The sequence below is a fragment of the Paramormyrops kingsleyae genome, chromosome 18 (genome assembly GCF_048594095.1).
Source record: "Paramormyrops kingsleyae isolate MSU_618 chromosome 18, PKINGS_0.4, whole genome shotgun sequence".
Taxonomy (NCBI): domain Eukaryota; kingdom Metazoa; phylum Chordata; class Actinopteri; order Osteoglossiformes; family Mormyridae; genus Paramormyrops; species Paramormyrops kingsleyae.
Genome location: NC_132814.1, coordinates 15,892,850 through 15,916,011, shown reverse-complemented (window position 1 = coordinate 15,916,011; position 23,162 = coordinate 15,892,850). Strand labels below are relative to the sequence as shown.

General features: G+C 51.0%; 1 protein-coding gene across 1 annotated transcript in view; it reads right to left on the bottom strand.

The window, feature by feature from the left end:
* The window catches only part of kmt2a (lysine (K)-specific methyltransferase 2A), a 48,592-nt gene that overhangs the window by 15,594 nt on the left and 9,836 nt on the right, over nt 1-23,162 (bottom strand). Inside the window, exons 2-17 of the mRNA XM_023816282.2 lie at nt 11,251-11,323; nt 7,210-10,586; nt 6,636-6,813; nt 5,918-6,152; nt 5,466-5,530; nt 4,744-5,217; nt 4,366-4,439; nt 3,946-4,185; nt 3,635-3,781; nt 3,445-3,537; nt 3,229-3,349; nt 2,997-3,113; nt 2,547-2,731; nt 634-807; nt 242-352; nt 57-130 (exon numbers count right to left, since the gene is read on the bottom strand). Coding sequence (XP_023672050.2) covers nt 57-130; nt 242-352; nt 634-807; nt 2,547-2,731; nt 2,997-3,113; nt 3,229-3,349; nt 3,445-3,537; nt 3,635-3,781; nt 3,946-4,185; nt 4,366-4,439; nt 4,744-5,217; nt 5,466-5,530; nt 5,918-6,152; nt 6,636-6,813; nt 7,210-10,586; nt 11,251-11,323 — 5,738 coding nt within the window. The remainder of the gene's footprint in view (nt 1-56; nt 131-241; nt 353-633; nt 808-2,546; nt 2,732-2,996; nt 3,114-3,228; nt 3,350-3,444; nt 3,538-3,634; nt 3,782-3,945; nt 4,186-4,365; nt 4,440-4,743; nt 5,218-5,465; nt 5,531-5,917; nt 6,153-6,635; nt 6,814-7,209; nt 10,587-11,250; nt 11,324-23,162) is intronic.

The following is a 23,162-nucleotide window of genomic DNA, read 5'->3' as shown; positions in this document are numbered from 1 at the left end:
TGATAGTGCCGGTCCAAGGCCCACTGGACCTTCATGGTGTCGGTGGACGGACTCACTTGGAAGACACTTTCTGGGGCTTCCAGAAGCGGGACTCCTTCACCTTGAACCAGGGGAACACACGCTCCATTTGCTGTAGAGAGTCACAAAGACACATTTTACAGTGACGGTGGGGGTGGGGCGAGGAAGGCGAGGAGGGCGATGGCTCCCCCCTCTGTGCCACACACCTCGCTGCGGTACTGACCCGAATGAAGAAGGACTTCAGCATGCTGTTGGCCCTCTTGTTTTCGGGGTGTCCCCCATCAGAGTTGATGGCAGTCTGGATGATGCGGACGATGTCATCACTGAACTCCAGCTGGAATGAGTAATGATGAGATCCAGTGAAGATATCTGTATAGCCGTATTTAAACTCACATGTGTATCTGTGTGGGCGCCATTCCCTATCCCTTTTTAAGATTTTTTAAGGTGTGGGGGATAAGAGGGGCCACAATCCATACAGAGTGGTCAATCTTATTAGCCAATAATATGTTTTGAATCAGTGAGTGACAGGGGATAGAGCACTCTGGGGGCCAATCAGCTTTCAGCAGGCGCCAATGCCCTTGTAGCCCTGCCCCCGGTATGTGCCCCTGCCCTCACCACAGCACTGTAGCGCCCCATCTCCATCTTTCTCTTCACAGACTCCAGATCCAGAGGAAAGTCGTTGGGGGGCGGCACCTCTGTCAACACAGGGGGGTCGGGGCCCTCGGGGGAGCGCCGGGAGGGTAAGCTCTCCTCGGGTTCCGGGTTCAGCTCCGGGGGCTTCATGGCAGCCTTCATACACAGAGGTAATTAGCAACATGCTTAATAACCTTTCCAGAGACACCATGTGCAAGAACCGGCAAACCCCGCTGTGGTCCCACACTGCTCAGAGCCCTCAACAGCAGAGAAGCTCAAATGTCAACAGAAAGAATTGTTACATTCTGGACTTGCTGACCCCAGCAAGTGTGGACTGAAACGAGCACCTTTTCCATAATCCTCAAACTCCAATATGCAGTTTTCTGGGGGAATCATAACGGTGTTTGTCTGTCACAGGCACTGTACAGGACAGTGTGCTGACACCACTGCTGTACTCCTCAGACACAGCTCCGCGAAAAATCATCCAGTTTACAGATGACACCACCATCACAGCCCTGATCTCCAGCGACAGTTAGAGGGCCTACAGGGAGGGGGGCAGGAGTGGCACCAGGAAGAACAATCTCTCTCTAAATGTCAGCACGGCCAAGGAGCTGATGATTGACTTCAGGAAGCAGATGGCCCCTTATCTATTTATTCATTTAGCGGACGCTTTTGTCCAAAGGTACATACAATTATGAAAGCAGGGTCAGACAATCACTGGAGCAATTAGGGTTAAGGGCCTTGCTCAGGGCTCCAATAGTGAAGTCACTCTGCCGACCCTGGGGTGTGAACCAAGCACCATCCAATCACAGACACAGTGTCCTAACCCAATGAGCCTCACGCTGCCATTACACCCCCATATATGTTGGGGGGATGCCGTGGCAAGGTTTGACAGCTTAAACGTTCCGGGAGTCACCATCACTGAAAGCCTCACTTGGACACACCGTGCTTCAACGGTTACTAAAGACAAAATAAACTTTATTGATCCCAGGGGGAAATTCTTGACAATTCTTAAGACGCCCAACAACACCTTCACCTCCTCATACACCCGAGGAAGGTCTGAACGGCACTGGCTGTTCTGACCAGTTTCTACAAGTGAACTTGGAGTCCATTCTCACTGGTTGCATAACATCCATATAGTGGGTGGTGCTGAGTGAACACCACTCAGAGCATGACACACACCTCGCAGCGGTGTAGGACATCTTCTTCACCCACTGCCTCAGATAAGGAGATCATGATGGCAGTCATCCCGCACAGCCATTTTCTCTGTTTTGGTTACCCACAATGCAACTTGGCCACTCAACAAATGCTAGACACCCAAAGCAATGTGTCACTACGCTCCCCGGATTCTACCTCCATTACACTGCTCATGTATAAACTATTTGTCTGCGATGGTCTTATTTTCTGTTTTGTGTTGGTTTCTGTACTTATTGTTTTGTATTTATCTTTTATTCATAAGGCACTTTGGCCTGCAGGAAGCACGAAACACATGACGATTATATATTTTGAATCTCGAGCCTTGAATTTAAGGTTACGTAAGCCTATTCACAGCTCTGGAGTATTTTAATGCTTTGGCACTGGTAAGCAATGCGTTTACTTAGCAGATGCTTTTATCCAAAGCGATGTGCTTCTTTTATTTTTGTTTTTTTGAGAAAGCAGGGAGCAATTCAGGGGGGGGGGGATTTAAGATCCTTGCTCAAGAGCCCACTGGTGACATTGTTCTGCCAACCCTGAGATCTGAATCAGTGCCCTCTTGGTCAGAGGCACAGCATCCTAACTGACTGTACCACACAATATTACATCATCAGGCAAGCCATTCAGATTGGGCTGGACAAGTGCTGACACTGACAGAGCCTGGTTTGACAGTGGCGGGGGGGGGGGGCAGAGAGGCGGACCTGTCGGTAGCGGAGCAGGTGGGTGGAGGTGCGGGAGTTGAGCAGCGCGGTGAGGACCTGCCGCACCGAGGCCTGCAGCTCCTTCTCCAGTGTGGCCCTCCAATCCACTGGGTGGCGCTCCGCACAGTTGTTGCAGTTATAGGCTACAGTGTCCGACAGGTTGGAGAGGATCTCATACATCTCCTCTGGAAGGGGGGGGGGGAGATGAAAATGAAGAACAAACGTGAAGTCGGTCTCAAGGTGTTTCTGTTTGCTCCCTTCAACTTGGCCTAATGGTAGCTATCATTCGACAAGCGAAGGCAGCATTGTTGGATCTGCTGGAGTCCCCTTGACTGAATTAATCACACTTGATGGAACTCGAGGACATTGCAGCGGGGAAGGGCAACTTAGAGGACCGTCGTGGGATCTGAGCTAGCGAGGCAAGGTGATCACGCGGCACGAGGCACTCACCGCTCAGGTTTTCGCACTTGGCGTGCACCCAACGATCGCAGCGGCTGCACTGCATCATCTTGCTGTCGTAGTCGTCGTCGTCGTCGTAGCACTTGTTGCACAGTGGGCAGAAGTTGCCTGGGAATGGTGGTAGGAGACTCAGGCGACGTGGAGCCGTGCACAAAAGGCGGCTCTTCAGTAGCTGCTCGACCCCCCCGCCCGCCCCCCAACCCGCTAAGCCTGACTTGCTCACCTTTCGCAAACAGCTTGGTGCAGTCGTGACACATGGAGAAGTCGTGTGACCACTGGGCATCCCAAGCCTTGCCAGGGGTGGTGGCCCCACAGCTCTTGCAGCGCACACACTTGGTGCAGATCTGCATGAGATCATTGGGGGTGCAAGAAGTGCATGGTTAGCTCTACAAAGTGGCGCAGAATGGAGTGAGGGGGAATCACTTCCTGGGAAACCTACCCAGACTCTTTTCTTCTTGGTGGGTCTGGTGGGATGGTTGGGACTCAAGCACTCGGGGTGGTAGCTGTTTCGGCACTTGTTGCATTCCAGCAGCTGCGGGGGGGGGGGGGGGAGGTACAGACATCAATCACACAATTTGTCGGCTTCAGGGTACATGCAGCGCAGCCGCCCCAGGTGCCCAGCGCCTTACTTTGGTCTTCTGGTGCTGGTGTCCGCACGTGTGGCAGAAGCGGCAGCGACGGCAGCACCAGTTCTCCAGCTGCTCCTGCAGGGGGCGCTCTGTCTCCTCCAGACAGAACAGGTGGAACGGTTCACAGCACACCTGACAGTATACAAACTATACAGGGAGGAAGAGGTCAGGGGTAAAAAATACAGTGTAGGCCCAAAATAAAACTTGCAATCTATAGGTGACTGAAATAAATACAGGAAGTGCCCAGGTGACACACGAGACTGTCTATGATTGGCCCCAACACAACAATGTGACTGTGCTGGCCCACCCACCTCCACATGGCCGCCGCTGGCGCACAGGAAGCAGACGACGCGCGAGCTGATTGGCACAGAGGTAAGCAGGCCCAGGCCGCCCTTCTCCCACACGGTGTCCAGGTCACAGTCCTCCTTAAAGTCCACTCTGATGCGACGCACTCCGTCGCAGGGCACCTTCTGCCTAGCGGGGCCTCCAGTCGAGGGAGTGCGCAGCGAGTTTAAAGGACCGCTTTCGGGATGGGCAGGGGGCAGCCTCTCCTGTGGGGAGGGAAGGGGTGGTGAGGTCGTCATGGCATCAGATATCCAACACATGGGGGGGGGGGGGGGCATCACCTGCGTCGCTCCTGGCAACCGGGGCCCACTGCCTGATGGGGCTTTTAAAAAATTCAGTGTTTACGACTGACCGGTGGGGTTCGCCTGGAAGAACACCTGGCGTACCTTGTCTTTGGGTTTCGGTTTGGAGGGTGGGGCGAAACGAGGGGGCGCTTTCTTCGCCTGCTTGCCATCTTGTGCTGGACACACAGAAACAGACAGTCATCAAAGAGCCAGGGGACGGTCGCCCTTTCATACCATTGGGCCGTTAAAATGGCAAAGAGACGCCTTAAAAAGTATTTTTAAATATTAGAGGGAAAAACATTCTACTGGTGTTTTTGCAAAGACCAGTATGTTGTTTATCTGTTACAAAAACGCAATTCAGCAATTAACGATTATAGATTCAACAACTGAAAATCTTAGTGCTGCTTTAACGCCTGAAGATGGTAGGGGGGTGGGGGTGGTGTCAGGCAGTATGGTGTGGGGGCGCGTGCGACTCCCCACCTGTCTCTGTAACTGGCACGGCTAAGTTCTTCTGCGTGAGCTTCTTCTTGGGCTCGCCGGGGGCGGACTTGGCCAGTCCATCCTTTTTTGCCGGCGGTGGGCTCTCCGTCAGGGGGGGCTGTGGCTGCGGGAGCTGGCCGGGTGAGGTAGCGGGGGGAGCCGGCTGTGTCGCCTTGCGGTCCTTCTTGGGGGCGATGCTGGGCGGTGGGGGCGCCGCCGGAGGCTGCTTGGGTTCCGACGCCGGCTCAGAGCGCGGCAGCGCCGGCGGCGTGTCTTTCGGTGAGGGGCTCAGCGGTGGGGGCGACTGCTGCCTTGCTGGCTGCTTCTGCTTCTCCTCACCGTGTTTTGGGGGCGGAGACTCGCTCTTCTTGTGGGGCTGCTCCTCCCTCAGGGAGGGAGACACCGGTTTGGGGTCGCCAGGGTGATGTGGGTCCTTTTTTTCAGTCATTTTGTTTTTCTTTTTATCCTTCTTGGCTGCAATGGGGGGGGACAAAAATACCCGTTTAGGAGGTGGCTCGTACCATAACGAGGAGGGCCTTCCAGTCAGCGGCATATACACAGCAACACTGACCTTAACTGAAAGCTGATTGGCTCTTGGACGTCCCCTCCACTATCACTCACCAATTCAAAACATATAAATGGCTAATGATAAAGTTCGGACCAACATCTTATAAAAATCCAAAAATACCTACTGCTTCCATTGCTGAGTGAAGGTCACCTACCCTTGGCTTGTTTCTGGAGAAAGGCTTTGGATGGCATCCATTGCAGGTTCTGACACTTCCTCTCCCTGAGAAACACAGACACACACATTAGCAATCCATTCATCCTTCAACTCATCCACCTTCCATAACGGCGTATCCAGGATGAGATCACGGCCGAGCCTGAAGCCTATTCCAAGCGGCCCAAGATCAAAAACCAGGGGACACCAGTCCATTGGAGGGGAGCCGCACACACACACTAAGGACAAGGACTGTGGAAAGGAAATGAAGCGACCAGAAGAGACCTTAGCGAACACAGTGAGGACATGCAAACTGTTGAAGTCCCAGGAGCAACTGTGGGTTAAGGGCCTTGCTTAAGAGCCCAATGGAGAAATCACTCTGCCGACCATGTGATTTGAACCAACGACCTTCTGATCACACAAGCGTGAAAATGGTGGCTTTACTGGTTCACTCACTTGCAGCATTGCTTCTTGATGTTGCGACCCCCAAACTTGGGCTTGTCCAAGCAGTTGGTGCAGACGCCGCAGTCGTCCGGGACCTGGCAGCCGGGGCACTGCCCGCAGCGACGCGACCGCCGTCCCTTGCGTGCCGGGGGCTCCTGGAGAGCCTTGTTCCGCGTCACCGGCTTGATGGGCTTGATGGGTGGAGCTGGGGGCTCCGCCTCCTCTGAGCCTGCTACCGATGACTTATCTGTGTAGGAACATGGGATGTGGGGGGGTAAATCTTGTCTCCCTGAGGACCAATTCCATTTCTCTGACCCAGTCAGATACCCACTGTGCAATACTCTAGTAATAATATTACGATTTCTATTTCCCTGCTGTTAGTGCAGAATTCCAAAGACACAAACAGACAGACCAACATGCACACACAGACACACATACACTCAGACAAGCATAGATACATACACAGACACATATACGCACACAAAGACACACAGATATTCACAGACATACACATACATACAAAGACACACACACAGACACAGACACACATAGACCCAAGTACACAGACAGACACACAGAGACACTGGGGTTCCTAGTCAAAAAAGCTCAGCATACTTCTAAATATTTCACTGCTGACTCAGCATTTTCATGGAAATTAATGACAGTGATTCACACAGTGTCATCGGCAGGGGTGAGGGGCAGAGTACGGGTGCAGGGTCCTCAGCCTCACCGTCATTTCCCATGGAAGACAGGATCTTCTCCCTCTCCTCCCACGGCAAGGCACTGAGGGTGGGCATGTCATCGGGGAACACGGCCCGGTTCTGCCCCAGGGCCACGGAGGCACGCCGGCACACATGCTTGATGCGTGGCCCGCGGGCTGACGTCTCCGAAGAGTCGCTTTCCTGGCCCTGGTACCAGAAACAGAACTAGATTATCATCTCGGTCCGGGCGTATACAAGGATGGGATCATAGCAGGAACTGGCTCCAGCTGAAAGGTGACTGTTTCATGGAGTTCCCCACTCGCTAATTCAGAACATATCACTATAATAAGGTTACCCCGTCTGCACGAATTATGGTCTTCTTATGCCCCTGGAAATAAGGATGGGGGGGGGGGGGAGCACACTGCTTAACACAGGCACTCACCAGTTACCGTTCAGTACTATTTCTAGTTGACTCTGAAATTCCACTAAGTCACTCTCAGAATGACTGTGCAGCAACAGCAGCCCGCGACACGTCAGGACAGCACTACGCCTGACTGCCAAGGGGAATTCGGAACTTTCTCTTTTCTCACTTCACGGACCCACCTGGACTTTGGGCGGCTCGCTCGACTTCAGCGACTTGCTCTTCTCAATCCTGTACAGCTGGTCCTGCGCCTTCTTCAGCAGCCCCGCCACACGCCGGTCAGCCATTTGTTGCTTACCGGCGGCGGCAGCCAGCACAGAACCCAGCGATGAGACGGTTGGCTGCTTCCGCGGCGGCCCCGCTATAGTCCCGAACCGTTCCCGTTCCTTCTCCCTGTCCTTCTCCTTGGCCCCCACTTCTGCTTCCTGGCCCTTGTCCGAGGGCCTCCCTTTTTTGGAGACCCGCCCCTTGGGAGACAGGGGGGTGGCAGCCGTCTGGAGAGACCCCCCATCTGTGGATCCTGGCACAGGGGAAGGAGAGGTCTCTGCCCCGGGGTCACCGGAGATGCACTTCTTACGCCCAGGTGTCTTCTTCGGAGGGCTGGACACCGGAGACTCCTCAGCATCCTCGTCTGGCGAGAAGAGGCTGGGGCTGGTATAGGACAAGCCCTCCAGGGCGGCACTCTTCCCCCTCCTGTCTCGTTCTTTCTGAGCCTCCTTCTTGTTCTCCTTTTCCCTCTCTCTACTCCTCTCTGGTTCTTGCTCCTTCTCCTTAGTGCCAGTTTCTCTGGAGGCGGATGCCCCCCTCTCTCGGCTTCCCTCCCTCCCACTGGCCGCCTGGGTGCTGGAGGCAAAGAGGGTGAAGAGCGGAGACGAGGAGGCGGAGGAGGAGTCCCCGCTAGTGCCAAGGCCCCCTGCCGCCTTGCGGCCTACCGGCTGGTACGACTCACCGGCGCCCTCCGTCGGATGGCTCAGCGAGCCCGAGGAGAACGAGTTGAAAGCGTGCGGGGTTAAGGCACTGGTGGCGAGAGGGCTGACCGCCACCCCTGGCAGGGAGCTGGAACTGGCAGCACTGGTGTGACTCGGGAGCGGGGAGAGCTCAGACGAGCCCTTGCTTGCCTGGGAGCTGGACTGGCTGCTCCGTGTGGTCATGGAGTGCGACGGCGACCTGGGCTGACCACGCAGCGCCGCAAACGACCGCCGACGCCGACGCCGGAACTCACCAGCGGGGGCGGACAGTGCCTGCAGTGAAGACGTTGAGCTAGAGCCACTCCCTGAGGAGGGCGGGAGGGTGACTGACTCAAAGATGCGGGAGTGTGCCGCGCTGGGCGTGAATTGGGGAGCGCGGAGCAATGGGCTGCGCTTGTGGAGTGGAGGCTCGAAGCGTGACGCCGAGTGCTGGTGCGGGTGGTGGGGCAGGTGAGAGAAGAGCCGGTTCCCTGCCCCGGGGCCTCCGGCCGGCCCTGGGAAGCCACTAGCCACAGCACCGGCTGCCCCTCCGCTGGCGCCACCTGGTGGCAGAAGGCCCACGTCCTCAGGGGTGAGCGGCTGGGGCCGGAAGTTGTCGAAGATGGGCTTGCGGATGAGGCCCTCCTTGGCGTACTTGGCGGAGGAGAAGTACCGCTGTTCGGAGAGAGGCATAGAGGTCCAGCGGAAGATGGGCTCCCGCAGAATGGAGTGACGCTTCTCCTGCCGGGGCGAGAGCACCGGCGCTGGGATGAAAGGAGCGATGGGGTGTGGCACCATCCAGGCTGGGTGCTGGTGGTGCTCGCTGATAGCCGATGCCGTGGAGGCAGTGGGCTGTGGCGGTGCCAGCAGCGGTGGCGGCGGCGGAGAAGATGAGGAGGAGGCCGTCGAGGAGGCCTGTTTGGAGCCCCCACGGGAGGAAGACGACAGCAGCACCCCCGTGGCTGGGCTGATGATTGACTTCTTTCTACCCCCAGCCAGGCTACCCTGGCCACCAGCCACCAAGCCTCCCCTCGCGGCCGCTTGCCCTTGACGGCCCTTCCTGCCCCGCTCCATCACCGAGACGTGCTCCGGCTCTGAGGGGGGCGAGGGTGGCCTCGACACCCTCATCTCCCCATCCCCCTGCGACGAAGGCGAGCGGTCAGGTTCCTCGGACGGCGCTTGCGTGCCCTCGGATGCTTGTGAGTCGCTGGAGGAGTCCAGGCTGGGGCTGCTGGAACGCGACGACTCGCCGGAAGAGAGCTGTGAGGAATGCTGCGATACGGCGCTGGAGCCGCAGGATGCCGCACTGCTGCTAAAGCGCCCGTTGCCATTGTTGCAGCTGCTGCTGTTAAGCAGGTTACCGCCGGGCACGGCGCACACACCAGGCGCTGAGGATGGAGGGGCAGCGCCAACGGTTACTGGCGCCCCAGCGGAACCGGCCGGCCCGGAAACAATAGTCACCGGCGGTACAGAGAGAGGGGAAGACGAGGGCTGAGGTCCAGCAGCAGGGGTTGGAGTGTCCACCCGCGCCATCTTGTGGTGGGGCTGTGGCACGCCAAAGCTAGCCTCATCCTCGATAAAGCGCTTTGGCGTCTTGATGATGCGCAGTGACACCGTGCTCACCACTGGCATGATAAACTGTCGGATGTTCTTCAGCTGCGTCCTTCTCTTCCTCCTGATGCCGCCCTCCACTCCGACTCCCCCCTGGCCCCCGATGGCCGCCGCCTCCTTCAGCAGCTTCTTCTTCTGAGCCCCCTTCTTAGCTCGCTGTAGCAGCTGCTTGGCGATGGTGGCGTCTGTGCGCTTGGAAGGCGGAACGATGCGCACGGGCTTGATCCGCCGGGGGCTCTGCCGGACCCCCACTGGCCTCCCTGGCCCAGATGGGGGGTCCTGTGATAGTCCAGACGGGGAGCCACGCAGCTCCACGTTGGCCATTGGGCCTGACGCTTGCGGGGCCCTGAGCTTGAGGTGCTGGGGACGTACCCTGAAAAACTTCTGCCTCCCGGCTCCTGGGGCCTCCAGGACAGGTGCCGAGGGGGCTGGGGGGGCGATGGCCGCCTCCGCTTTGAGGCGCTCTGCGGACGGGGGCCGTCCCCGCTTGCGCCGTGGCATCACCGGAACGGGAACCACCTTCCTCCCAACGGCTTTGAGTCTCGACTTGAGGGGGGCCAGCTTGACGGGCCGCAGCTGCTTTATTTTGGTTATCTTGGAGATGCGCCCCACCCTGGGCCCCCGGGGTAGCTTGGCCACATCAGGCTGCTGGGCCCGCTGGAGAGGCATGGCCACCAGAGGCAGAGGCCTCCTGACCATTTTCTTGTTCCTGTCTTCCTGAGGCACCTCCTTGCGCTGTACCCCTCCATCCCGGTCTTCCTCAAGGGCTGCCTGACTCTTCTGGAGCCCCGAGGTCGGGGGGCGGCCTCGCCTCTTCTCCCCGGTGCTCGGGGGCCTCCCTGGGGGACGCTTAGTCTTTTCCGGGGGCCGATCAGTCCCTTCGGGCTTGCCGTGGGAGGTGGAGGCAGGCAGCGAAGGTGGGCCCCCATCCAGAGGTACTCTCTGCGCGACCAGGGCCCTTGGGGGCCTTCCTCTGGGCTTCTTCTCCTGAGGTGACTTGGCTGTAGCAGAGATGTACACACACAAAACAACATTAATTGTTTTGGAAAAGACAGGAATTGCACAACCAACGCTACATCATCTCCGAAACGCACAGGATAACAGTCCATGGAGGTGCTTTTACGCCTGTATTTAATGCACACACTATGTGACTGGCAATCTGTCACAGCTGATGACTTTAAGGCGCATTAACAGCTACAATAGCGTATATATGATTTGTTGCGTGTCTGTCGGACACCTGCTAATCTCCTTAAGATGCTCTGATTGGTGGCTGAAGGTCTGTCGACATGTAACAAGGGACCATCTACGCAAAGAGAAACCTGATCGCAAAGGCGCTGCACGAATTTCCCCAAGTAACAAGCAGTAGGGTGGGGGGGGGTGTTTTGAGACCAGAAATCAAGCTGCCAAATTATTTTGAAGGAGATGGGGGGAAATGTCTGTTTCAGACCAAAATCTGCTATCTGAATACCCCTGATATAGTCGGCAGACTAATTGAGAGGGCTGGTGAGGTGGGACGGTATGTTTCCATTTTTCCCCACAGGGGGATGGCATCCATATCCTCGAGACTGTCTGAGACTACAAAATCACAGGGAACGAGGAACCCAGCACCCCACCCCACCCCAACCTGAACCCCAGGAAGCGTAATCCGTGGGATTTTTGACACACCTGTAGGGGTCCTTGCTGAGGTCTGTATTCTTCTGTTTTCACTGTGCGCTCCGAATCCACAGAACGGCTCTTCCTGTGGTGGTAGGCAGAGAAAGAGAGATAGAAAAAAAGAAAAACAGAGAGAAAGAGAGAGAGATGGGCTGTCAATAGGAGTCACACCAGACAGAACAGCAGCAGATTAAAAACAGCAGATAGGAAGATGCAGGGTGTCTCCATGGTGTCCCTGTCTGTTGGTCTGAGGAGGAGGAGGTGAACCAAGAGGAGACAGGGGACAGACAAGATGTGGTCCACAAGCCCAGATGGGCCAGAAACACTGTAATCCCAATAAGAATAATAACAAAAAGTCCCTCAAAGCCCCAAGAATGTCAGCCAGACTATTGCATCTCTTGTCTGATAACTCACTGGATTCCTTCCATGCCGTTTCCTGGAAGATCAAGTTTAGGCCGAGTAAGATTCTTTTTAAATGGAGTCTCTGCCCATTGTGGGGGGGCAACAGAGCAGGACCCACTGACAGGGGGCTTTTGTTCCCCTCTGGTGCCAAAAAAAGCCACAATAAAATATTCTTCCTCCATTTCAGGCAGTGGTATGGCTCTATAATCATGCTCCACGTTAAAACTGCCCAATTTCAAAACCATGGCAGAACAATCCATAACCAAACTTTAAACAAATCTGAATTAAACGCAAAAGGGGGTTTTCCCGCCCAAGACCCATCAAGGTTCACATTCTCAAAGACGCGCTGCTCTGAGTCAAGATGTAAGCCTCGAACTGAATGGAAATGCAACAAGTGAAAAGCAGCATTCCTCTTCCACGAGGGACACGCTTCTCCTGGGATTGCGAGTCTGAAATGCACCCACGAGGGACAAGATTTCCGGGCAGAACCGCATGTTAAAAGAAAACAACAGTCAAATTCACCTCAGCATGGATCACAGATAAACTGCATCAGAGCCAGTGAAGACCCAGCGCAAGATCTGCGGTATGTCGGCCGCAATCCTGGTTTGACGATCCTAGACTGGCAACACCAAAGATGAGCCCAAACTATCCGCACTGAAATCGACTTAACTGAAAACACAGCTGGGGAACATATTTCTTTAATCTCCTCAAAGCAGAGAGCATCCAGCTGACTAATAACCAGCGGTTTAATGTCAGAACCCACTGGGCAAGATTCCAGTCTCTCTGTTTATTAGTATATTAGCCGAACCATTTCTGGGTTATGGACTGATTTTGGATTAAACTGGAGGAAAAACAAACCTGGTAAAAGCCTACTAACATCACGCTTACAGATCCCCTGAAATCGTCTTAAAAATATGCACCCTTCCTGTGACTCAGTCCCCCCAGTAGGTAATATCAGGAGCACACACGCCCCCACCATCCCAGACGTCATGCAGCCTAGCAACAGCTGGGGCTGCTATGGCCACCTAACCTCCACGCGACCAGAGAAGCAGGGACATCTCCATGGGAGCCATCGAGACTTCCCAGAATAACCAAAAAAAAAAAAAAAAAACACAGCCCTGCACGGGATCCATCTACACAAGTCCCATCACCATCATAAGGACCACAAACGTGATGTTCCTCAGTCCCGGGGTTCTTTATACACTCTTGACAAGATCTAACAGAAAGTGCAGACTGCCATAAACACGCGCCCTTTGACACCTGGGATTGAGTGATATACAAATGTTGACCGCCTGTCCATTATATCACTTCATTGATACCTACGAGTCAACACTGGAGCAGAAAAAGCACAGTGCAAACACACACACGCACACACACACACAGACCTGTATTCATATCACTTCTATGGGAAAAAAACCCTAATTCCAACAATGACAACACGGCTGCCGCGATTAGTCGACACAGTCAATGACGTTGACGCTGAAAATGTGTCGACACATATATTTTTAATCAACGCAATCATTCAATCGATTTTTAATTATTATTATTTTAAGAACATTAAACTACTGAAGAGGAAAGGCACAGGTGCTGCTCTGAATGATGGACCGTGAGAGCAGGCAAAACCACCGCGCTGTCTATTCATGTTTATTAAATTGCCATTAGTATGGAAACTGTTGGGACCAGTTTTATTACTTTAAACTAAAACTAAAACAGAACGGACACTAAATAAAAGAAAATAATCCGTGAACTGAAATTAAGTATTAAACCTATAATTGCCGGGAAAAAATGTGCTGGATCCCACCAACGTCTTTTTAACCACAATATTTCCTCTTTTGAAAGGTCTTGTGACTGTCGAGTCCCTTCACTTCCATGATTTACCAAAACAGTAGCATGTGGCGCTCCGCTAACCGAATTTAATAAGCATGAAGATACCCCGAATTTATACAGATTACTAACTTTTGGGCATCACAATACGCATCTCATTAGTATTTTTGGCATACTACTGCTTATCCAATTGTGGGCTAAAATAATGTCTGTGTAGCGCCGAAACACCAGTGTCCATTATCCAAGCCCTGCAATAACATACAGTTGTTTGTTGTCAAAATGAAATGAACTTAATTTGATTTTCTGTAGGAAAATTAATCATTTAGATTAATCAACCAATCGATAGTCGATAAATTAATCCATAGAAAAATACTTGTTAGTGGCAGCTCTAAATGACAACCTTAACCCCTACCCAACCCTAACCTTCACCATAAGTAACCAAACAAAATATGTTTAAGTTTTTGACAGCAATCACAGATTTTTATAAAAATGAGTTTCCCCTTATGGGGACTGAAAATATGCCCCCCACAATGTCAAAATAACAGATTTTAATCTCATTGTGGGGACCCAAATATATACATAACCCACGCACACACACACATACACACACAAACTTGAATCTCACACTGTCTGAGACTCCCACCCTTACGTCTGTCCCCCCCACACCACAGCCGGGTGAGCAGATGGGGCTAAAGGGCATAAGGATCCTCCCGACATGTATCAGCGAGGAGATCACCCCCGAAGGTGCGGAAAGGCGTGGTAGGCCCCACCCCCAACCGTCACCCAAGCGTTCCACGGCATGTCAGGAGGAAAGAAAAAGTATGGGGAAGCGTATGAACTCCAGCATATTTCTGGACAGAGGGCAGGCAGCTTTACAGCGACGGTGCCCTTGGGGTCCCACTCATCAGGGCAGGGGGTACCCCAGTAGCCGTAACTCAAAAACCACTGAAGAGAATGGCTTTTTGTCTTTTATTTGGCATCAAAATGAAACATTCTGACTAATTAAATCTAACCAGTGCCAATTTTCAGTTTTTACCTGCCAACACTGACTATTAGGCAGGTTCAGCCTCACTGTAAACACGTCCTCCAAGGTGGCCCAGGGAACGGCCGTCTGCCAGGAACCTGCAGGCCTGCGGGACACGCCTCTCACACAGGACACAGCTGGAAGCCACATGTTCTCATCACTGACTTCAACTGCCATGCCCCACCCACTGCTGCTGGCAGTGATCCTCCCTTGTCGAGGCTCCTCCCCCAGTCACTTCCCAACCTCAAATCCACATAATATTACTACATTTCTTCGCTAGGACCCAAATTTGTTTGAAGGTACTTGTCTTACATCTCCTCGTCGGCGAATTCACTCGCCGGGACAGGTATGGATACGATGACACTCAGGAGAGATACACGGAGCACAGAAAACCCAGTAAACTCCAATTAACGTTCCTACGTGTCACAGAAGACGTTCAGCTGCCTGATCCGCTTCCCATGTGTGAAAAGGTTCAGTCATCTTATTAGCCGACCGTATCGCGAGGTCCTCCTACGCACGTTTCCACTGTCGATCTGTCAGTGAGTTGTTTTCAAAAATAAAGTACAGACATATCATGAAACGCACAAATAAAAACGGTCTCGCCACTTTCAACCAATCCGGCCAGCATAAGCTGCTGCTCAACATGACAACCTTCCCACCTTCTCCGACACAGGGCTGGGCACATCCACTGCACGCAGTTCTAGGCCGTGTTGGTTTCATGTCTTCACAGGCTTCCATTATCACAACGTCACACAAATTAGCTGCACATGCAGCTACATGAGAAAAATCCAGGCAGCGCAGCACGGTGAGTGTGCACGGGGAGTGTGCACGGTGAGTGTGCACGAGGAGTGTGCCTGCTGCCTCACAACTGTAAGGACTGCAGTTAAAGACCTGTACCCATACTACATTTTATTTATTTAGCAGAAGCTTTTAAGCAAAGCGATGTGCATTTCTGATAGAAAAGAGGATCAAACAGTCCTTGGAGCAACTGGGGATTAAAGGTCTTGCTAAAGTGCCCAAAGGTAAAACCAGGATTCGAACCAGCAACCTCCTTATCACAAACAAAGCTGCTTAACCTGCTGAGCCACAGACCACCTCAAGAACAAGGCGCTCTCCACTCTTTTATGCACTCTGGGTCCCTCCCAAAAACATAACCGGCATCCCATTCAGGGTGTATGTCTGCCTACTTTTGCTACTTAGAATGGAAGGGAGTTGGATAGTAATCCCAACAAATGACACAAAATGTGAAACTTTTCAGTGATTCTTCGATTAAAAAAAAATACCAATTTGAACAGCACCTTCTTGCTAGAACGGCGGTACCTTTCAGGAACGCAGCAGGTTGCAGTTTTCAGCAGCTGACCATTCCACGTGTGGCCGACTGCAGAAGCCGAATGTTCTTCCAGGAGCTCATAACCATTCAGCCTCCATGAAGGCAGGAGAACAGCCCCCACTCACACCATGAATAAGGAGTTATGCTGGCTGACAGACAGTGTCATGTTTATGGAAGCCAGTCATTCGAAGCTTCAGACACTTTAAAATCCCCACTAGCGATACGTTAAGGCAGCGAGGATCATCCACCAGGACCCCTCCCCTACTTCCCCCTTTTTTCCCAGAAATCACGAAGGACACATGAATGCAGGAACATCTGCCGCCAGCTGCTTGCTAGAGGATGTCCATTCGACATGCATGTCGCATTCACTCTATGCCTATAAGCCCAAGATCCCAGAGAGATTTCCGAAAACTTCTGAAAAGTGTACAAATGGGAGCATCGGAAGTTTCTCCACATCGGATGCTTGAGGTGCAAGTTGTTTACAGCACCCTTACAGCATCAGTCCGAAGAGCTTTGATTGGAATCTTGGGTGGCCACAGCGGCACTGGTCCCAGCTGAAAGCTGATTGGCCCCTGAAGCTCTCCTTCCCTGTCACTCATGGATCGAAAACAACTCATTGGTTTATGACACCGTTGACCCCCACTGGTCAAAGCGCTTTCCATGTGGACAGCTCCACACGCTACCAAGAGCGGCCTTCAGGTTTCCGTAACACGCTGGCGGACACTAGAAGGCAGCCTGGGCTGAAGCGGTCCTCTGCTGCGTGTGTACAGGCGTGTAATGCGTTATGGGCTCAGACTCCTCCCAGGGGAACGTGTGGTAGACTTCCAAAACGGCCCACGGGAAGAGTGGAAAAAATTAACAAACAAACAGGCAAACTAAAGCCAACAGGCAGCCGCGCGAGGGGCCCAGACGCAAAGCTGTCATCGGCCGCTCCCTTCCGGCCTTCTGGCTTGGGTCTTCAGAAGCTGTGCCAGGCTCACGGGGCCGCGGAAGAGTACCGCAGACTGCCATGGGCTTCAAACCCGAAGAAGCTGGACTTACGAACCTCGGATTGCTAGATCTAACCTCAGCTGGGTCACGCTGAGCTTTCATTTGTCAGTACACCCGCTAGAGGAAAGTAGTGTTATCTATCCAACATATTTACATTTTATGAATTGAGCACATGCTTTTACTCAAAGTGAAAGCCGTCCCTGGAGCAATTTAGGGTTAAGGGCCGTGCTCAGGGGCCCAACTATGACATCACTCAGCCAACCCCAGGATTTTAATCACCAACCTTCCGATCACAGTGAAAGCACTTCACTAACTCTGAGTATGGTACAGTGACCTTCCGTTACAGTAACGGCATCCTAACCAGCTGAGCTGCACAACAAACCTGCCAGCCCTGATTTTTTAAAAAGGTTCATATTGAAGTTTTAGCCGTGTATATGGCTAACATGAAACCCTCACCAGGGCAAAAAAAAAAAATAAAAAATTTAAGGCGAGACTCTCCTGCAGACGGACACAGAGACATCAAGCAGCTCAAGTAGTTTATTAAGTAGCAGCAGATGGTCTATCCAGTGAAGTGGGGCGTCTTTGTGGAGCCTGGGAGGTTCCCCAGGGTGGGAGGTCTAGACACAGCCCAAGTGTAGAAGTGCAGTGGTCAGACCATTGACAAACACGGACACAGAGACACAGAAGGAAAACCTTTGAATCTCCACAAGGTCACGCCTGGTGGTCACACAAGGCCATGACAGCAAACTTGAGGTGCTACCAGTTATCAAAAGAGGACCGTATGGGGCAGACGCTACACTCAGAGTACCAGTCACCCACCGGCAGATACCACACAACCCCGCGTGCGGCCCAGGGTACATTTTCAAAACAGGAAGCAATATGTACCACTGGTTTATTAGCAACAGATAAAGAAGAGAAGCAGATCAGAAGACCTTCTGCAAAAGCCGAAAGCAGCTCCAGCGCAGGCGCACAGAAGAAACCTCGCTTGAGGAATGTGCAGTTTGCAGACTTAGCTCTCATTTGTCTACAAGACAGCGGCCACTCAGGACCTGAACTCACATGCAGGAGGTTGAGTTCTATTTTTAAAAGCGTACAGCCAGGTAGATGGGTAAAGGGTGTAAAGGACGAGTTTTCCGTAGCTCACGAAAGTGTGTCGGGCTTAACGAAGAACACGACACCGCAGCTTATGCCACTACATACGACCTACATTTACGGTGCAACAGTATCGCCACTGTCCCTTTCAAGGGGATTAAAGGAATGGAGGGTGCTGGAGTGCTGGGGGGGGGCTACTGAGTGAGTCTGGGGGGGGGCAAGGGGCCCTTGAGGGGGGCTTTTGTCGTTCATGCACTGACAAGCTGGCAGCTTGGTCTTTTGTTCCCAATTCAATGACTTCATAATTTATTTAAAGGCTTTCTTGCAGCTGCCCAAAGCCTGAACAGGTATGAGTTCTGAACATACACAAGGGTTTCCACCAATCAGCAAATGTGACAACAGCAGCCATGACAGCGGTCCGGGCTTCATGGGACGGTCATTTCCTCTCCTGCGAGCCCTGAAGAAATCCATCCAAAAAGGAGCTACTGGGGAGTGACCTTGACACACAGACACACACAGACACACACACTTTTCAACAGGTGGTCAAGGAACTCCAACGTATTTGGTAACCACTTGACCTCTGGCACAGAACGCACGTGTGTGTGTGTGTGTGTGTGTGTGTGTGTGTGTGTGTGGGGGGGGGGGGTATAGTTACAGCAGAAAGGTCCACGAGTATCACGGGAGCATGTTATCCCAGACAGCTTTGAGGAAACTTACTACGTGGAAATTGCTGCATGACGCTGGCCAGACGCCTTTCCCTCGGCTCACAATGCGCCGCGGACCCCCCGCCCTCGTCTTAAGAGCAGGTCAAAAGGCAAATTCTGGCTCCCCCGCCCCCGCTGTCTGATTCCTCACCAAAGCTCCTTCCCATCTGTCCCCAGCCTCTGTGCCCCTTTTCCATTGTTCCTCAGAGAGCAGGAGTACGGAATACCGCCATGGGAATAGGACACGGAAGGGGGGAGGGGGGGGGGGTTGGTAATCCCAACTGGGACACTGCAATGTATTCAAACACGGCAGATGAAACTCAAAACAAACACGTGTCTGGCACTGAAAGTTAGAGAAACAGGTGCAAATTAAGAAAAGCAGTCAAAATTAAAATGGGCTTGTGGTATATAAAAAAACACCTTTATTTAGCACAGCAGGTGGAAAAGTGGACAAAGGACATTTGGGGAAAAAAAAATATATACAGATCCAGCCACTTAAAATTTCCCCTCCAGTCTGGCTGGCAGCCAAATCCCAGCCAAGTTCCTTCCAATTACCATCCGAAAGGTAGAGCCCCCCTTCTTCTAGGGGTGGGCCTATATTTGACTATAAACCCGCCCATTCATTCATTTGCAGGGTGATACCATTAGATGGCGCTGTCTTTACAAAAACTTTACTTTTCTTTTTACAGGGTTAAATGATTGAATGGTCTTTGCTATGACTTAAAAAAGCTCATTTTTGTTTTGATTTATTTTATTTACTTATTTTATTTTAATATGCTTTATTGGTTTGTTTATTGTCTTATTCTTATTTATCCTTTGTACAGCACTTTGGTCCTACAGTATATTGATTTGTTTTAAAGTGCTTTATTTTAAGCATAGTCCACAAATTTTCAATAGGGTTCAGTTTGTTGGCTTTGGGAAGGCTGTTCTGATGTGTGTTGTGATCATTGTCCCTGTATCAACTGTCCAGCCATTGATTGTTGATACTGTAACTGTTGATTGATTAAAGAATTTGTAGGTCATTGGGAGTTCATGATCCTCACCTGCTGCAGCAATCAGAATCAGAATCAGCTTTTATTCGCCAAGTGTGCTGGGGCACACAAGGAATTAGTTTCCCACAGTTTGATACTCTCTCATACACAAACAATAAGTTAGAGCTGGGCGATAAATCAATTTAATTGATTAATTCGAATTTACAGTTCAGGACGATATGTTTTCATGAAATCGATTTTATTACTTTTTTTACACACAAGCGCCAAATGCGGAACTAATGCGATGCACCATTCCTCACGGGTAAATTAACACTGTAGCAGATTCACTAACAACATGGCAATGACAGGGGAAAAGATGGCACGTGCCCAAAGAAAGGTGTTGCTACTTCTGTAATTTGGAATTGTAATTGTAATATAATATGTCAAACCCAATGGCATAAAGTATTTACTTAATACTAAGCTGACATGATAAAATTATGTGTTTTTTTTCTATTGTTATTACAATATTACTTATTACTTTTATTTATAAGTTTGAGGGTGTATTGTGTTGTTGCCAGTTTTAAAATAAGCTATAGAGAAACCTTTCTAAAAGTGTTCACAATAATAACTGACACTTTATTGATCCCCGTGGGGAAATTGTGTTTATGCCTCCCTCAACTTGATCTTTGAAGAATAAGTTGTCTGTGAAGGCCACCTGTTGGGGCCTTGCTCAAGGAGCTGCAGACATACTGAGGCTGGGCTTGAACCAGTGACCTTCTGATTACAAGCACACAGCTTAGCCCACTGAGCCACACACTGCTCCTAAAGGTGTGGTCTAAAGTAAAAAAAGCTAAATAAAGTAGTTTGATTTTGAGTAGGGGAGGGGAGAATCGATTAAAATCGGAAATCAGATTTTTTGTGAAAAAATCTGAGATTTTATTTTTAGGCCATATCACCCAGCTCTACAATAAGTGACACTATAAAAACAAAATACCGTATACAAGAAATACTGTACAAATACAGTACAATACAATACAAATACAATACAAATGTGAAAAATTATAAATATTATAAATATACACAGGTGAGTAACACTGTGCAATTTTAAGGTGCGAGGTAGAGTGTAAACAGTTTTTGTAAACAGATCTGTAGCGCCTGCCAGAGGGGGGTAGCTGGAGAAGATTGTGTCCAGGATGTGACGGATCTGAAATGATTTTAACTGCTCGTTAAAATCTATGCTCGTTTAGCCGAACTAAAGTCCACAAATCGGATCCTGGCATAAGTTCCTGGACGGACCAGATGTTGCAGGATATAATGCAGCCCCATATTCACTGCATCATCCACCGACCTGTTTGCCCGATAGGCAAACTGCAGGGGGTACAGCTGGTGTCCTGTAATGTCCTTTAGATGGGCTAAAACCAGGCGTTCAAAGGATTTCATGACCACAGACGTCAAGGCGACAGGTCTGTAGTCATTCAGTCCTGTAATGGTGGGTTTTTTGGGGACCGTGATAATGGTGGAGCGTTTGAAGCACGAGGGAACTACACACAGCTCCAGGAATCTATTGAAGATGCGGGTGAAGATGGGAGCCAGCTGATCAGCACAGGTTTTGAGGCAGGAGGGGGATACACCGTCTGGTCCCGGGGCCTTCTTGGTTTTCTGTTTCTGGAACAGCCGGCTCACTTCCGCTTTGTGTATTCTGAGTTCCAGGGGGGAGGATAGGGGGGTACGAGGTGTGATGGGGGTTATTGTCTCTGGAGTGGGGTGGATGGGGGGTGTGAATCTGTTTATCTCAAACCTGCAGTAGAAGTTGTTCAGCTCATCTGCCAGGTCTTTGTTTGCTTCAGCGGGGGGTAGGGGTCGTCTGTTGCTGGTGATATCTCGCAGGCCTCTCCACACTGATGCAGGGTCATTGGCTGAGAACCGTTCTTTCAGCTTCTCAGAGTAGCTTCTTTTTGCCACTTTGATCTCACTGGTCAGCGTGTTCCTGGCCTGCCTGTACAGGGCCCTGTCACCACTTCTGTAGGCATCCTCCTTGGCCTGGTGAAGATGTTGCAGTTTGGGAGTGAACCATGGTTTATTGTTGTTGTATGTGCAGAAGGTCTTGGTCGGGACACACACATCTTCACAAAAACTGATGTATGATGTCACAGTGTCTGTCAGCTCATCCAGATTATCAGATGCAGCTTCAAAGACAGTCCAATTAGTGCAGTCAAAACAGTCCTGCAGTTTCTGCTTTGCTGCATTGGTCCACTTCTTCACAGTTTTGACTACAGGCTTGGCACGTTTAAGCTGTTGCCTGTAAATTGGAATAAGATGGACCATACAGTGATCAGAATGTCCTAAAGCTGCCCGGGGGACAGAGCGATAGGCATCTTTTAAAATGGTGTAACAGTGGTCCAGTGTCAGTGGCGTGCACAGACATTTTGGGGGGCAAGTGCTCCAGGGGGAAAAAAGGGCACTTTTTGCATATGTGGAAAACCTTTTCTTTTTATAATAAAAAAAACGCACAGGTTAAATGCAATTTGACTTTTATTTCAAAACATTCTCTAAAAATAGACCAAAATGTATGAGAACGAATAAGACTGACTGTGGTCATTACAAGAACAGGGCAGAATGGTCGTTTTCACAGGCAATTGGGAACTGCCTATTTTTCCTTTAGCAAATTAATGTGTTAATGTTGCCAATATGTTACACCAAAAAAAATTAACATGTCTAACCAGTGCTTCTCAAAACTTTTAACATGCACCCCCAACACCGTACCCTTCAAACTACCAATAACAACGTCACTGTTCTGTCACAACCAGGTCACAACACAGTGCGTAAATGTCTGCGAGCATCGCTGAGTCAGTAACAACCAGTTAGGCTAAAGACTGCATCTTTAGACAGTTGGACGGTGTTCTAACTTTCTCACAGGAGACACCTACTAAAGACAGTCAAAGACATTAATTTCAATCTTACCAAAGTAGGACAGTAGTTGACGTTAGTTATGGAAAGGCTAATCCACAAAAACGGAGAAACGTCCATAATTCTATTATTCATAATCATGTCAAGGTTTTAGGTTTTTCTGCAGTTCCATCTCTAAAAAGTGTGATGTCTTCCCGTCACTGACTTCAGTTTGAAAACTTTGTATTTATTCACAGATTTCCGTGAGATCATCCTAAAATTTGTAACGAAAAATGGGCTCAAAAGAGCCCTCTGCCTAACGGCATGTAGCCTATAGCATAACGTGATATTTTCAATAGTGTATGCAAAAAGGTCGGAATTGATGGAGAGTGGGGTTGCCTAAATGGTTTAGGTTACATTTTAAATGTGTCGTTTTTTTGTTTATCCATATGGATGGATGGAGGGGGCAAGCTGGCAAAGTTTGTCATGTGCAGTTTCTGACAGGCTACTTCACAACAAAACAATTGCAGGTTGGTCTTAGAGGGCAAACAGAATAATTTCACTCGATTCATGGGTTACCTGACTGGTTGGGAAGGGAAAGAGCTGCCGTGTTGTCCGCCGTGGCTCCCAGTCGCTATAGTTAGCCTACTATGCCTACTCCAAGTAGTCCTATGTCATGCCGCTGCTACACGCCTCACAAC